Below are 15,996 nucleotides of genomic sequence, written 5' to 3' on the forward strand. Positions count from 1 at the left end.
GTACCATTTTTAAAGTAAATTTCCCCACAGTTCCATGAAAGAAGCTCAATGAAAGAACAATATGAGTTTGCATAAAGGCAGCAGGGATTTCAATGATCTGCAGATTATTGAGCATGGAAAATCGATGTGCGGGCAGGCAAATTGAAGTCCAGAGGAAACTGAGGTATGGATCAGGGTTCCATCCATGATGGTGAAGGAGATATGATTCGTGCAGAGGTCATAGCCTCAGAATTAAAGGGTGCTCTTTTAGAAAGGAGGTGAGGGGAATCTTCTTTAGTCAGAAGGTAGTCAATCTGTGGAACTCATTGCCACAGAGGGTTGTGGAGGCCAAGTGAGTGGATATTACTAAGGCAGAGATAGACAAATTCTTAATTAGAACGGGTATCAAGGGCTTTGCGGAGAAGGCAGGAAAATGGAAATAGGAGGCAGAGATCAGCAATGGTTGAATGGCGGAGTAGACCCGATGGGCCGAATGGCCTAATTCTACTCCTATAACTTGTAAACTTGTGAACTATGTTGCTTTTGCAGAAGACACATGTTTGGAAGCTCAGGGTCAAACAGGAAGTCAGGTTTACAAATAATTTTGATTAGCTTCATCCAATGACCAAAGGACAAGTGTGGCGTTGACAGGAAGGGAATAAAGAATGCAGTAAGAACTAACGTCAATAGCTTTGGACGTCAATAGCTGCAGGAGTAGGCCATTCGGCCCTTCGAGCCAGCACCGCCATTCAATGTGATCATGGCTGATCATCCCCAATCAGTACCCCGTTCCTGCCTTCTCCCCATATCCCCTGATTCTGCTATCTTTAAGAGTTCTATCTAACTCTTTTAAAAGCATCCAGAGAACCGGCCTCCACCACCTTCTGAGGCAGAAAATTCCACAGACACGCAACTCTCTGTGTGAAAAAGTTTTTCCTCATCTCCGTTCTAAATGGCTTACCCCTTATTCATAAACTGTGGCTCCTGGTTCTGGACTCCCCCAACACCCGGAACAGGTGTCCTGCCTCTAGCGTGTCCAAACCATGAATAATCTTATACGTTTCAATAAGATGCCCTCTCATCCTTCTAAATTCCAGAGTATGCAAGCCCAGCCGCTCCATTCTATCAACATATGACAGTCCCGCCATCCCAGGAATTAACCTTGTGAACCTACGCTGCACTCCCTCAATAGCAAGAATGTCCTTCCTCAAATCTTGAGACCAAAACTGCACACAATACTCCAGGTGTGGTCTCACTAGGGACCCTGTACCACTGCAGAAGAACCTCCTTGCTCCTATACTCAACTCATGAAGGCCAACATGCCATTCGCTTTCTCACTGTCTGCTATATCTGCATGCTTTTTCAGTCTGAAGATGGGTCTCGACCCGAAACGTCTCAAGGCAAGTGAAATGTCAGCTCAGAGCCACAAGGGCTGAGGGAGATAGTGATGAAGATGAACTTCATGGAATCAATGAATGCTTGGAAAATAGTTTGGGATATTTCCGAAGCTGTATATAGATGAGAATAAAGGACAAATCAGAGGACTGATCCTTGGCAACTTCGGAAAGAAATGTGTTGAAATGGAAAGAAAAATAATTGACTCAATGGGGAGGAATTGAACTTGACAAGTGACACCCTGCCCAACAAATTGCTAGAGAAAGAAGGGTCTCAACCCAAAACGTCACCCATTCCTTCTCTCAAGAGATGCTGCCTGTCCCGCTGAGCAACTCCAGCTTTTTGTGTTTATCTAAAGTGCCAGAGGTACAACGCTGGAGAAGGTTGGACTGGGTCACCATGTCAATGGCTGCAATCCAGATGAGGCAGATGCGGAGAGACACTTTGCCACACAGGGTGAAACTGCTGATTTTTAAAACGCTGCTTTGTTACCCTGAAAGGGATGAGCATTTATTACTGGTGTTCAGAGCCTTGGGGATTTCAGATACTTCACCGCGTCGAATGAAATTGAACGGAAACGGAAATGTGTTGTGGGGCGGCAGTGTGCAAAGATTTATGATTCGGGAATATTATGTCTGAGAAGCATGGTGATGATGGCATATTTGATGATCCAGTTAGCGAGAGGGAAATATTAGCAATATTACTCATAACGGGGTAAGGCAGGGAAGTTGGGGGGCCAAACACTGGATGAGAGTTAAGGTCAAGAAGGAAGCAAAGGTCTCAAAGATATATTTAGATCAAGACAGGAGTGATAAAGGGACAAATAGAGAATGCAGCTCGGACAGTGTGAGGGGAGAGAAAATGCATCTCTGTGGACAAGGGAAAAGCGAGAGATAAAGGGTTAGGTGAAGAGCTCAGCCGATGGTCTTCATGATCGAAAAATATAGTAAAGTCCAGCAGCTCCACAAAGATACATTTGGATTTAAGAGTGCAGGGTGGAAATGGAAGGAGAAAGACAGCATATAATGAAGAATTAAAGGGGTCGATTTATCTTTGAAAATATTCTTGGAATTTTGAACAATTTCTGCCGAGGATGCCACGTTGATCCAGCAAGATCTGGTGAGGAACATTTATGCCAATACTTGACAAAAAAGGAGGAATGTGCCTAATGTCATGGCATGTGGTTCAAATGTTGCCCACTTTTACTTTGCTTTCTGTTTTGCCATATATTAGGTACATTCTGTTTGAAATAATGGATAGAGTGGATGTGGAGAGGATGTACCCTCTAGTGGGAGAGTCTAGGACCAGAAGGCATAGCCTATGAATTAAAGGACGTTCCTTTTGGAAAGAGATGAGGAGAGAATTTCTTTAGTCACAGGATGGTAAATCTGTGAATTTTTTTGTCACAGAAGGCTGTGGAGGCCAAGTCAATGGACATTTTTAAGGCAGAGATAGATAGATTCTTAATTAGTCCGTGTGTCAGGGGTTATGGGGAGAAAGCAGGAGAATGGGGTTGGGAGGCAGAGATGGATCAGCTACGATTGAATTGCAGAGTAGAATTGATGGGCCGAATGGCCTAATTCTGCTCCTATCACTTATGAACTTATGAGGAGATCGACTGGCTATTGGCAGCAGTCCTGATCTGAACCAACCAGCATTTAAACAAAGGTGAGTCTGAGGCTTCAGCAGCCACAGTGTTAAACAGTGCAATACCTGAGTTGGAACAGGATGAATCTGTCAGTTTTCTCTGCCACAGAACTCCACAAGGAGTCCTGGAACAGAGCCCATTCTTAATCTACTCCGCCAGCATTAATTAAAAATGTACTACCAGTTAGAAGCCTGTAGATTCTGAAAGCAAGTGACAGCTGAAATGGTTCACAAATTGTACAGTTCTAACGGCTTAAGAAATAACAAAACTGAGGGAAGGTGGGGGAATAAGGTATTGGGCTTATGAAGCTAGGACATGAATCCTGTCCACTGCTTACACTTACCCATTCCAGATGCAGAGAACCAACTTTGCCTGTCCTGTGCATGTTGAGCGTCACTGATGTGGTCTTAGTGGCAACAAGATCTCAGCTGGCGCAATGGGAGAGCCAGCCACAAAGATGTTCTTGACAGCCAACAAAGCTGAAGTGGACTCAGCCAGCTGTGAAAGCTGTCACTGGGTTTGACATTCAGAGATCTTTTTTATTTAAACTATTAAAATAGAAAAAAAAGCTTGAAGGGATAAATCCAAATAAAATGGACACGTAATGAAAAACCTCAAAGGAAAACAAAATATTAAAGCAATGTCTAGTAACATGTTTCTTACTTCAGCATTGATTGACTTAATTCTTGGCACTCAAGAGACATTGTGCAGATTGAAGCAAGTTGAAGCTTGGTACAAAAGGCAAGTGGACCAGTGGGGTCTCACCGAGGCCCTTTTCCCAAAATGCCCTGACAGACTTGGCAGCTCACTGCGACTTTAGGCATTCAAATTGTTTGTAAATGCGTCCGACAATCCGATTTGAAGCAGTACAAAATAAAAGTAAAAATGAACAAAATGAAGAATAAATATACTCAATTAAAACACCATGAATATTAACATATAAATAAAAATATTAAGTGTGTAGGAAGAAACTGCGGATGCAGGTTTAAACTGAAGATAGACACAATAAGCTGAAGTAACTCAGCGGCACAAACAGCATCTCTGGAGGGAAGGAGTAGGTGATGTTTCGCATCGTGATACTTCTTCAGACAAATAAAATTATTCAAATGCTTTCCATGGGGTTAAATGAATGGAGTCACCATTCAATACACTGGCAAGCCCGCGTGTAAAAACAAAGGACAAAATATGATGTGTAATCAGCATATATTCTTCTCTGTGGATTGTCACCTTGTCGTGGTGGAGAAGCTAGTGTGATCCTGAGAGTGATGCCGTCTGGAGCTGTGCTCCTGGTGAAGGCCACCCATGGCGGTAAGGTCGAGGGGGAGGTCTCTGACAAAGAGCAATCCAATCAAGACCTCAATGGTGGAACAGGCGGAGGACGATGGCTGACTTTAGTGGAGCGTCACAACGGCTGGGAAGGTGGATGAAGGCTGCAGCAGAAAAGGGTCCCCGGTTCATTTTGACTCCAAGCCACTGGATCCTGACTCAGACCTGTCAAGGTCCAGCCATGTGGTGGCTGTCTGTGCACCAGTCTCCCCACGTTAAATAAAGTCACGCACAGGCATCCTCCATTTAGGGAATAGCACCCTGGGGACATCCATGGTCAGCCACAACCGAGGGGGCCAAGGTACTCAGCCCTGTCTCCAGCACATCAGTGAGTCCAGCAGTGGAGCTGGAGGCCAGCTGCCAACAACTGACTACCAGGTCTATTCAGGCTTGTTCTTTGTGTGAAAACCTGAAATGTACTGAACTGCATATAGCAGGCACTCAACTGCTCCTCCTTCAGAACAGCTGCTTATCAGTAAACTCAGTTTTAATGGAATGAGGCAGGAAACTATATCACTGCAAATAAAATTGAGAATGGGAATCCAATTGACAAACTGAAGCCGACGACAGCAGATGATAAACTATTACAGTTGCAATTAAAGTGAATTGCTTATTAATGTCCCTGAAAGTAAATTCCAGCCACTGAAATCACCCTTTCATCTTTGGTTGTTTTACAGGCCAGAGATATATTGAATTAATTCTGACATCTCCACTCCATGAGCAGAACCTGCAGTTATTTTGCTTTCCAAGTACGAAATGTAGTCTGCCAAGGAACAACAATTGTGAACACCAGCTAACAAATTGGGAAGTGAAAGTAGGTTTGCTTGTTACTTTCGTGTAAATCCACGCGGACGCGTTTGGAGTTTCATTAATGATGTTTAAGGTAGAAATTTTAAATGACTGGTGTAACAATTAATTCTTCTTGAAGCGGTGCTGGCTTGAAGGGCCGAATGGCCTACTCCTGCACCTATTGTCTATTGTCTTCTGAATGATGGAGAGGCAAGGATCTAACGGAAGGAAGACAATAGAAGTCTTTCTTTAGGCAGCACAGTGGAGCAGCGGTAGAGTTGCTGCCTTACAGCGTGTGCAGCACCAGAGACCCGGGTTCAATCCTGACCGCGGGTGCTGTCTGAACGGAGTTTGTACGTTCTCCCTCGTGACCTGCGTGGGTTTTCTCCGAGATCTTCAGTTTCCTCCCACACTCCAAAGACGTACAGGTATGTAAGTAAATTGGCTTGGCAAATGTAAAAATTGTCCCTAGTGTGTGTAGGATAGTGTTAATATGCAGAGATCGCTGGTTGGTGCGGGCCCGGTGGGCCAAAGGGCCTGTTTCTGCGCTGTATCTCCAACTGAACTAATCTAAATTGAGATGCTTGATTTAATTCAAAGGAAATCACAACAGAAAGTCTGGATAAAATCAGACAAGTTAATTTTTATCCACAGGATGTGAATATCACTTTTGACCTCTGCATGAAATGATAACATTTATTGCTCTCTATTTGTCCCTGAATCGGGGAGACATTAAGGGCTGACCACGATATTTGGTCTGGAGTCAAATGTAAGCCATATCTAATAAGAATGATATACTTCATTTCCACAAAGGGTTGAGTGAACCATGGGTTTGTTGGCAGTCTAGTACTTTCGTGGCCGTCGTTCTCAATCACAACTTTCAATCGCAGATTTATTCAATTATATGCATCTAAATTTCCTCAGTTGTCAGGGTGGGATTGTGATTAGTGTCCAGTTGATTTGGCGGCACGGTGGTGCAGCACTAGAGTTGCTGCCTCAGCGCCAGAGACCCGGTTCAATTCTGACCGCTGGTGCTGTATGCACGGAGTCTGTACATACTCCCGGGTGCTTCAGTTTCCTTCCACACTCCAAAGATGTACAGGTTTGTAGGTTAATTGGCTTGGCATAATTGTAGATTGTCCCAAGTGTGTGTAGGATAGTGTTAGTGTGCGTGTCGGCGCAGACTCGATGGGCCAAAGGGCCTGTTTCTGCACTGTATCTGTAAAATGATTCATCCTCTTACTGAAGCATCCTGAGGTCGGTTCGATAAGGTCACGGTGGTTATGATATAAATTCATTTATTATTATGGTTGGACATTGGATTTTCATAAATGGACAACTGCCCATAACTAAATTCAAAGTAGTTACTTATTTCATTGCTGTGGTACTAATTCGGGTGAATTGACAACAATAATAATAACATTTAACAAGCTCAATACATCTAACCAAGCACTAATCTAACAATGTCTTTCAACTCACCCAGCACTGCTGTGTGACTCAGGCTAGTCTGACCCAAAGTCATGGCCTCTACCACCAATGGGTCCAGGACCATCACCACCTTCAAGCTCCCCTCCAAGTTGCACACCATCCTGACTTGGAAATACATTGATGATCTTTCACCATCGCTGAGTATAAATCCTGGACCTCTCAGCAAAACAACACTTAGTGTACTCATAGACAATAGATGCAGGAGCAGGCCATTTGGCCCCTCGAGCCAGCCCCGCCATTAAATACAATCATGGCTGATCATCCACAATCACTCCGTTCCTGCTTTCTCCCCATATCCCTTGATTCTGTTAGCCCTGAGAGCTATATCTAGTATATCCAGGAGTGCAACAGCACAAGGCAGAGATTCGCCACCAATTTCCCAAGGGCAGTTAGCGACAGGCTTTGCCAGTGTCTCCCAGACCCTGAAAAATGAATAATTCATAAAACAAACCCAGAAATGTTTATGTTCTCTTGCTGTTGGTGATATGCTCTTGTCTGGGGTAACGGGATCAAAATCACCAATATTTTGTAGATTTGCTGTGGCTGCAGACACCTCTGTGAAGCAAGAAACAATAGATGCAACCAAAGACAGGCCTTTAAACCTACTTGATGTAGTAATCTCTGCCGTCCTTAGTAGTGGCCATCTCCCATCCATAGGGAAGCCCCGGAGAAGAGTTCCAGATCGGTGGAGAAGGTAACCAGTTTGAAGACTTGCTTCTGTGGCTAGAAATGTAGAACAAAACAATGAAGTTAGAAGTTGAATATCAATTCCTTCACTACATATTTCATTCCTCAGTGGCCACATAAATGACCAATGAAGGGTGCAGTATAATGTTCATCATAAGCCGACACTTGCTAACATCATTGAGTGGCAGGGTAATTTACCTTGTAGATTTGGTGACCATCTACAGTAAATGAGATCACCAAATCTTCCAGTGAACCGTAAAATGGTTGCTTACACAAAAACGTCAAGAACATCCAAGCGCATTCAAAATTCCATAAAGACAGATCTAATTGCAGCATTTCTCACCATTAGATGAAATTACAATGCAAAAGCACATAATTGGTTGCTAATTGCTCTGGGATGGATTCAAGTCATAAGGACATTATTTAAATGCAAAGCATTTCTTTCGTTTGAATAAGCAACTCAAAATGGGTTTTGGAGTATTTAACGCCATTGAATCTTTTTAATAAACAGGACAGCATTTGAACCAAAACAAAATCACCATCTTTTCGAAAATATATTCATTTTCTCTTTACATGATCTCATGTAAGTCGGGCCAAAGAGGCTGCATTAAGCTTTTTATTACAACGTTACTTAATAAGCATAATTTCACATCTCTCAAACATAATGGAGTTCAACACATTAGTCTAATAGGATTAAAATGTATCAGTGGAATTATATGCACAGTTAAGAATGATTAATATGCCTGCTTTCAACTTTACAAACCATTACAGGTCGTAAATCAAGCAGGGCTTTAGTATCCTTTTATATTATGGAACAAGACTTCATCCGCAGTTGCAGGAACAATCACATTTATAGTTTTGACCATCTTATAAAGATTTGCTTTACTTTTATTAACGTGTTTAATTCTTACACAAACACCGCAACAGATGGAATGACATCTTTGTTCATTGTTTGTGTTAGCTATGGGTTATTGCCGAGGCAGATTTTAGAAACAGAATTCCAACCATAAGCAAGTGCCTTTAATATTCTTATACTGTGTAATCATGATTGTATTGGACTATCATGAATGATATCACTAATGGCAGAGGCTGCAGTTTTAAATGCATTAGCTTCCCCAGTAAAATGCCATGAATGTAATTCAACCACAAGACATGATAGGATACATGATCATAGTAAGATGTTCAATATTTCAGAACAAGCTGTTTAAAATGTAGTACAATGCATAATAATACTTATTGTGTTCAACCCTTCAGAATTGTGAGATAAGGGGAAAGGACGACCAAATAAAAGGGAACTATAAATCACAAGATATCTTCAGTGAGGGGATCTGGCAGTGTTACTGAAGAGGTCAGTGATCTCCCGTTCTGGTCTATGCCCAGGAATAGAGGAATGCTGTTCACATTAGTCATTCATCATGATCATAATCATACTTTATTAGCCAAGTATGTTTTGCAGCATACGAGGAATTTTGCCATACAGTCATACTAATAAAAAGCACCAGACACACAAGATACATTTTAACATAAACATCCACCACAGTGACTCCTCCACATCCCTCACTGTGATGGAAGGCGGGAAAAAAAAGTACAATCTCTTCCCTTCTTTGTTCTCCCGCGGTCGGGAGCCTCGAGCCTTCCGTTGACGGGACGAGCTGGCGACGGACCCTCCACGTTCGGTGCGATCAAGCTCCCACATCGAGGGGGGGGTGGGGGGAATCTCAGCTCCCCACGCCGGGCGAACGGACCCCGGTTCGGGGCTTGTCGAACCTTCTGCGTCATTGGAGCTCCCGACGTCGGCCTCTCACCCGAGGCTGTGAGCCCTTGATGTTAAAGTCCGCAGGTGGAGCGTCGATCCCAGGCAAGGAATCAGCTCCAATGTTAAGTCTACGCCCCCGCGGTGGGGCTCAAAGTCAGTCCTGAGCAAGACCTCCAGCTCCACGATGTTACGCCGCAGAACGACCGGAGATACGATCCGGGAAACAATCGCATCTCCGGCAAAGTATTCAACAAAAAAAGTTTCCCCCGACCCCCTCCCCCCCCCCACATAAAACAAACCAGAAAACATTAACACAAACTTTAAAAACATACTAAAAATAATTTTAAAAAGGATGGACAGACAGACTGTTGGCGAGGCTTGGTAGGAAGTTCTGCATTCTCACCATTCTAAGAAAACTTTCCTGAATGCATTTCTAGATTTTATTTCCTTGAAATCTCCATTTTTGGATGCTAATGCTATCTCACATGGAAGTACCAGTATCCAGAACATTTCCTTTGTTATGCTACAGTGAGCTCCTGTTCTGGTCTATGCCCAGGGTGCTGAGAACATCCTGTTGGGCTAATGGGTCAGATGAACGTGGTCACCTGAGGACAAGCAATACTCTCTGACTCTATCAATTATTATCTCTGCCTCAGTTATGCATTGAAACCATTATATCTTAACAACTTGGGAAACACTCATTGGAGATCCTCACTTGCATGTTTGTGTCCATCAAGTGAAGGCTTGGTATATGTGTACTTTGGGACTCCAGGTGGAATCTGCTTTACGACACAAATTTGTAAGAAATCAAAACCAAACAAATAAAAAAGCCCTGGAGGTCAGGCAACTTCTATGGAAAGAGAAATAGAGTGGAACTTTTAAATCAAAGACCTTTTGTCAGAAGTGGGAAAGGGAAATTAGGTTTATTCCATGTTATGGTGAAGGTTGGGGAAGGGATGGAGATACATTAGAAAATGGATGGGAGATTTTCCCGAGGGATGCTGCTGGTTGCCTGCTAGCACTGAACTACGTAACAAGGAATCAGGCACTGTTCTGATGCCTTCTAGTTTTCTATATAGTGGACTAATTATGTCAACTTGAAATTGGCCATTCGACCAAGGCACAAGGCAAGAACTAAATTTCTACAAAACCATATCCATTGATGACCCTTAAATTATGCTAACATTCATCGCGTCTCCGATCATGTGGGGACAGCCAAGTCGCTGAAAAAAAAATCGCGTAAGTGGGACAGTTTCATTTTGCTCCTGTGTTGTATTCAGAAAAGGTGGGGTGGAAGATTGCAACCTTCGCGTGGTCCGCCCTGTTTCAACGAATGCAATCAACCTGGCGTGCACAATCAAATAAGATCAAATAGAACAAGTTGTCCTACAACTTTAGGCTGAGCACGCCATACGCAAGAAGAAGAAGTGGATTCAGAAAAGGTCAGGATGACATTAACTTATTACATTTTCAGTAGGATTGCAAGGATCAGCAAATGTCCACAATAGACAAAATGTTACTAAACATGATAGAGATGAAACCTAACTGGAAAAGAAATACATGGACATCAGCTTCTGCAGCTACGTTTTGTACACTCACCATCAATACCAGAAGACCAGTTTTTAAAAAATCTGCATTTCTTGGCTTTCTACCACCTCCAAATTCAGCAGCATGGCTCCTGCTTCTCAGACATATTGAGCCTGCAATTTGATTAACTACAGGTAATCATGTTTACCGGCAGAAATGCAGACCCCTTTCTTTCCCAAATGTAAAATGAAAAGCGCAAGTCTCATACTCAACTAACTTTCTCTTATGTGTGTACATCCATGTTCTTTGCCGCTCTTACGTGGAAATATATAATGCTCATCCTTCATTTTGTCTGGATGTGGGGGCAATGTGGGAAGATTTTTACCAGAAGGACTGAAATTGGTCAAAAGGGCAGCTCACCACCGGGAATAAAGAAATGATGTTCACATCGTTCCTTCAACTTGGAAAGGAGGACGTTTTGCCTTCTCACCACTCAATGAAAACGTTCCTGAATGCATTTCTGGATTTTTTTTCTTAGGACCTCCATTGTGGGATGCTAATGCTACCCAACATGGAAGTACTAGGATCCAGAACCTTTGCTTTGTTAAGCTACAAAATATGAGTGCCTATGGCCAATTCTATCCCCGTTCAGCTCAACGGCTTGTTGAATACCTTATCTCGCCCCAGCAATCAATACACAACGTACAATAGAAGAACTTTATCCAGGAGGGAAATTGATCTGCCAACAGCCATAAAACACAAAATGCATCAAACATGAAATTAAAGTGACGAGTGCAAAGATTGCGGATGTGCAAAGATTAGGGAGAGGGGGTTGGGGGGGAGGGGAATCAGTCTACCCCACGACAAAAGGGGGAGGGGTTGTGCAGTTTGATAGCCACAGGGCAGAAGGATCTCCTGTGACGTTCTGTACTGCATCTTGGTGGAACCAGCCTGTTGCTGAAGGTGCTAATGCATAGACCAATCAGGAATGCTAGATATTTAAGAAGGGACTGGAGATGCTGGAAAATCAGAGGTAGACAAAAGTGCTGGAGATGATGCCTGACCCGCTGAGTTACTCCAGCATTTTTCAGTCTACCTTCGATTTAAACCAGCATTTGCAGTTCTTCCCTACACATATAGGATGGATACTGTGTTCACCGATCCTTGCAACTTGCATGTAGATTTATTAAGTTTAACTTTAATGCTTCATAATGCATCATATTTTGTTACAAATTGATTTCCAATAATATGCTCCTGTCTGGTGACAGAGATCATGTTCACTTTTGATTGCTGCTCCTGTGGGATATAAGTCCTACTGTACAGGCTCTTTATATCGTATCCACTGTGTACAGCAGACAGAGTGGGTTATAAGAATGAGACAAAAAAGTAAACCAAAATGCTGGAGAAACTCAGCGGGTGAGGCAGCATCTAAGGAGCAAAGGAAATAGGCAACTTTTCGGTCCGAATCCCTTCTTCAGACTAGATACTCCTGTTTGTTGCTTCTGAGTAAATCAATGACCAAAAATCACAAAGTAATGAAGCAGAAAAATTGCTCACTGCAGAATAGCTGACATGTCTCATGTTAGTGCAGTTCCTGATCTGCCTTGCTTTCAGGAACTGTTGTTTTTGGCTTTTTACCGTCCCATCTCATGCGTGACAGTCAGTGACAGGAGGTTAATCCAGTAGTTTTGAATCAACAAGGGGATATAATACACTTCTCCACATCTGGAACTTGTTATTTTAAACATCAGAAGTAACTTCACAAACATTACTGTTGGGGTTTCTTATGAATGACTGAATATTAACGTAAGGCTGAATTTCAAGTAGACGAAAAACATGGAGAATCTGCCTTCATCTCTTCAACGTGAAATTAAAGCCAGACTAGAAATGAAGTAAATGTCTTTCAAATCTGAAGAATTAAAGATCGACACACTTATGCCCGTTCTTATTAAATATGAGACCAGAATTTGGTGATTAACATTTCCCATGATTCAGTATGTATCTATTACATAAATCCAGGAATTACTTTGGATTTTGCAGGTAGTCTTTGATGCATTCACATTACATTACGCTGCCTAGTCTCTTAATAGCATCATCAATCTGCATTTCTAAATGAGTTAGTGCATTCACTAAGATGGGAGACAAGAGGTTGATGGTATTTGTGCACTGATGCAGTCATCTCCTTTATCACCAGTTGTATTGTCTAAGCGACTATTTTGTTTAGCAAGTTGAGAGGAATAATGAGGGAACGAGAAATTTTATAGTGAGCCCTTCCCAGTGAATTAATGATATTATTGAAGCAGAAAGGGTTCTGGCCCAGTCACCATCTCACTTGGGATAATTTGGTTTTAAAAGACTGAGAAAAATTGCTTCCTATCTCAAGACTAACTCTGCCTTATTTTCCTCTTGAAGTCATGGCTGGCAAACATTGGCACGCTTGTGCCCTAATGTAAATTTCCTTAAAAGTTCAAATTTTAAAGACTGCAGAAGCCATAAAACAAGCCCTAAAACAAGACAGGCGATATGCAATTGAATTTTCATCTTTTGTATGAAATGTTTACAAGTTTATCATTAGAACCATCCAATACTTGTTTTACCAAATTGCTTGCCCTCTCATAGCAATGTTTAACTCTAACTTGACTGATTACTGGCCACTAAAGGTAGATACTGAATGCTGGAGTATCAAGTAGCATCTTTCGAAAAAAGGAATGGGTGACGTTTTGGCTCAAGACCCTTCTTCAGACTGAGATTACTCGATTATATGATTACTGGCCACTTCCATCCTGCACTGGCGTTGGACAAAATGTTCTCTTATTTCAATTGTTCTTAAATTATTCATGCTAAAAGCGGGTTTCTTAGTGTATATCTTTCTTAGTGTATATCTTTGGCCATCCAGAGGTGCCGCTGAGGCAGACACTTTCCGCAGGTGCCGCTGAGAAGCCGAAGCACGTGCCTTGCGAGTCGGAGGTGGAGCCTCGCGGGTCGACGAAGCCCGCGGCTATCAGAGCCTGGGTCGACGGAGCCTGGGGCTGGGGCCTGGGGCTGGGGCCTGGGTCAGCACCACGGAGGCGTGCGGAGTGGACCCAGCAGTGTGAGTGCAGAGGTCGGTGCGGCGGTCGATGGAGGTGTAAATCCTGGCCAAAATGGAGCCGGAATAAAACCAAAATAAAGAACAGAATCCATGCATTTACAAGGCCTGATGGTTAATTCTGCAGAAGCCACATGCTGCTGACTGGTGCCCAGAATTCTAGGTCCCAGATTAATGTTGCAGATAAGAAATATATGAGTATCTCTTCAATTGTCAGTAGGAAGGAGATTCTTGCAGAGGACCTCCAAAGTATTGTAAATGCATGAGTTTGATTGGATTGCTGCAAAAGAATTGTAAATAATGTAAATAATGTTGCAATTCAGTTACCTTTCTGTTTGTTGATTGGCCAAAATGTTAAGCCCTTGCAGGATTGTTTTGAATTCCAGGGTAAATGTTGCATTATTCAGTTAGTTAGCTTCCTTCCCAAAGCTTCTGCCAGAAACATTGTATGGAAGACTCTGTAATTGGTTTGGAGCACTGTCAATAATGTATTGATGTAATTAATATGTTTGATTGGACTGTAAAGAGACCACCCCTGTGTGGTTCGGCCCCTCAAGGTTCATGGACCTACAAAATGTAGCTCCATTTTAGATCGATGATGATCTTCTGGAGGAGCACTTGGGACTGCGTGGCCTTTTCGAGTGTGTCTACTTGCAAGAGGCTGAAGGGCTTGGCCAGGCAGAGACAAGGATCGAACTCGCGGTGGTTTAGGTATCGTATAGGGGAATTTGCTGTTCAATCTAAAAATAAATGTTAGTTGTTCCAGTGCTTGTCATTGTTATTTACTGAACTAGACTGGGAGGTAGGCTTTAGAAGAGCGTATTTACAGAGGTGCTGACCAATGGACGAGGGCTGACACATGGAAGTGAGGACGCCACTGGCGAGGGAAGGAACAAAGGAGGACCCGGAGTGCTGGGGGGGGGACGGGGGGACCATGGGAGGGAGGAGCCAGGCCGAGGGAACGGAACAATGGAGGACCCGGCGGGGGGGGGGGGGGGGGGGGGGGGGGGGGGGAGAAGAACAATGGAGGACGAAGGGGGATCAGGCGCGGGGGGGGGGGGAGATTTATATCTCTGTAAGGGCCCTTGTGGGTGACTATTTGCATACCTTGCGTGAGCAAGCAAAATATTTCGCTGTGACATGTCACATGTGACAATAAAGTATTCAATTCAATTCGATCTTTTACCAAAACTTAAGTGTATATTCCCTGAATATAGACACAAAATGCTGGAGGAACTCAGCGGGACAGGCAGCATCTCTGGAGAGAAGAAATGGGTGATGTTTTGGTCGAGATTCTTCTTCAGACTGAGAGTCAGGAGAGAGTGACGAGAGATATGGAGCGGGTATTTTGTTTTAGGATTTCTGTCACCGTGATACTTATTCTATTGTCCACTCAGTAAACACTCTAGATCGAATGTGATGGATATTTACGATATGGATATTGTTAACCTTAGTTTTGTAACACAAACATTGAGTGCAGAAGTAAAAGTTGACCAAGATTTAAAACGATGATTGTGGATTAATGTACACAATTTTCCCCTCACTAGCAAGATAAATATTTCTGAATTATCGTGTTACTGAGAATAGAACCGTTCTGTACCAAGGTCTGATGAGAAAAAAGAAAGGTAAAGCCCCTGTCCCACTTAGGCGATTTTTTCACCGACTACAGGAGACTAGGCTGTTTTTACATGGTTGCGGGGTGATAGATTGGGTGGAGAGGATGTTACCACTCGTGGGAGAGTCTAGGACCAGAGGTCAAAGCCTCAGAATAAAAGGACGTTCTTTTAGGAAGGAGATGAGGAGGAATTTACTTTGTCACAGGATGGTGAATCTATGGAATTAATTGCAACAGAAGGCTGTGGAGGCCAAGTCAATGGATATTTTAAAGACAGTGATTGATAGATTCTTGATTACTACGGGTGTCAGGGGTTAGGGGGAGAAGGCAGGAGAATGGAGTTGAGAGAGACAGAGCAATAATTGAATGGCAGAGTAGATTTGATGGGCCCAATGGCCTAATTCTGCTCCTATAACTTATGAACTTGTGAACATAATCATCACCCAATTTGAATGCCAAGGCACTTGAAGCATAAAACATTCGAAGGATGGAAGTTTGAAATAAAATCAAGATCATAAATGACATGGCTATTACACACTAATAGTATGGGTGTTCAGGCCAACAGGAAGCAACACAGTTACAATTACAACCTCACATCCTACAGAATACAAACACAATAACAAAACATTATTTTCTTTCACTTCCTGCCTTTCCCCGCTAATGTAATCATTGAAGCAGGGATACAAATGATAACGGTG

General features: G+C 42.9%; 1 protein-coding gene across 6 annotated transcripts in view; it reads right to left on the reverse strand.

Annotated features, from left to right (window-relative positions):
- Window positions 1-15,996, reverse strand: part of frmpd4 (FERM and PDZ domain containing 4) — a 574,431-nt gene that overhangs the window by 279,717 nt on the left and 278,718 nt on the right. For all 6 annotated transcript variants that reach the window (XM_055644402.1, XM_055644404.1, XM_055644403.1 and 3 more), the window contains one exon: window positions 7,232-7,348. In XM_055644402.1, the coding sequence (XP_055500377.1) occupies window positions 7,232-7,348 (117 nt within the window). The remainder of the gene's footprint in view (window positions 1-7,231; window positions 7,349-15,996) is intronic.

This window comes from Leucoraja erinacea, chromosome 13 (assembly GCF_028641065.1).
Source record: "Leucoraja erinacea ecotype New England chromosome 13, Leri_hhj_1, whole genome shotgun sequence".
Taxonomy (NCBI): Eukaryota; Metazoa; Chordata; class Chondrichthyes; order Rajiformes; family Rajidae; genus Leucoraja; species Leucoraja erinaceus.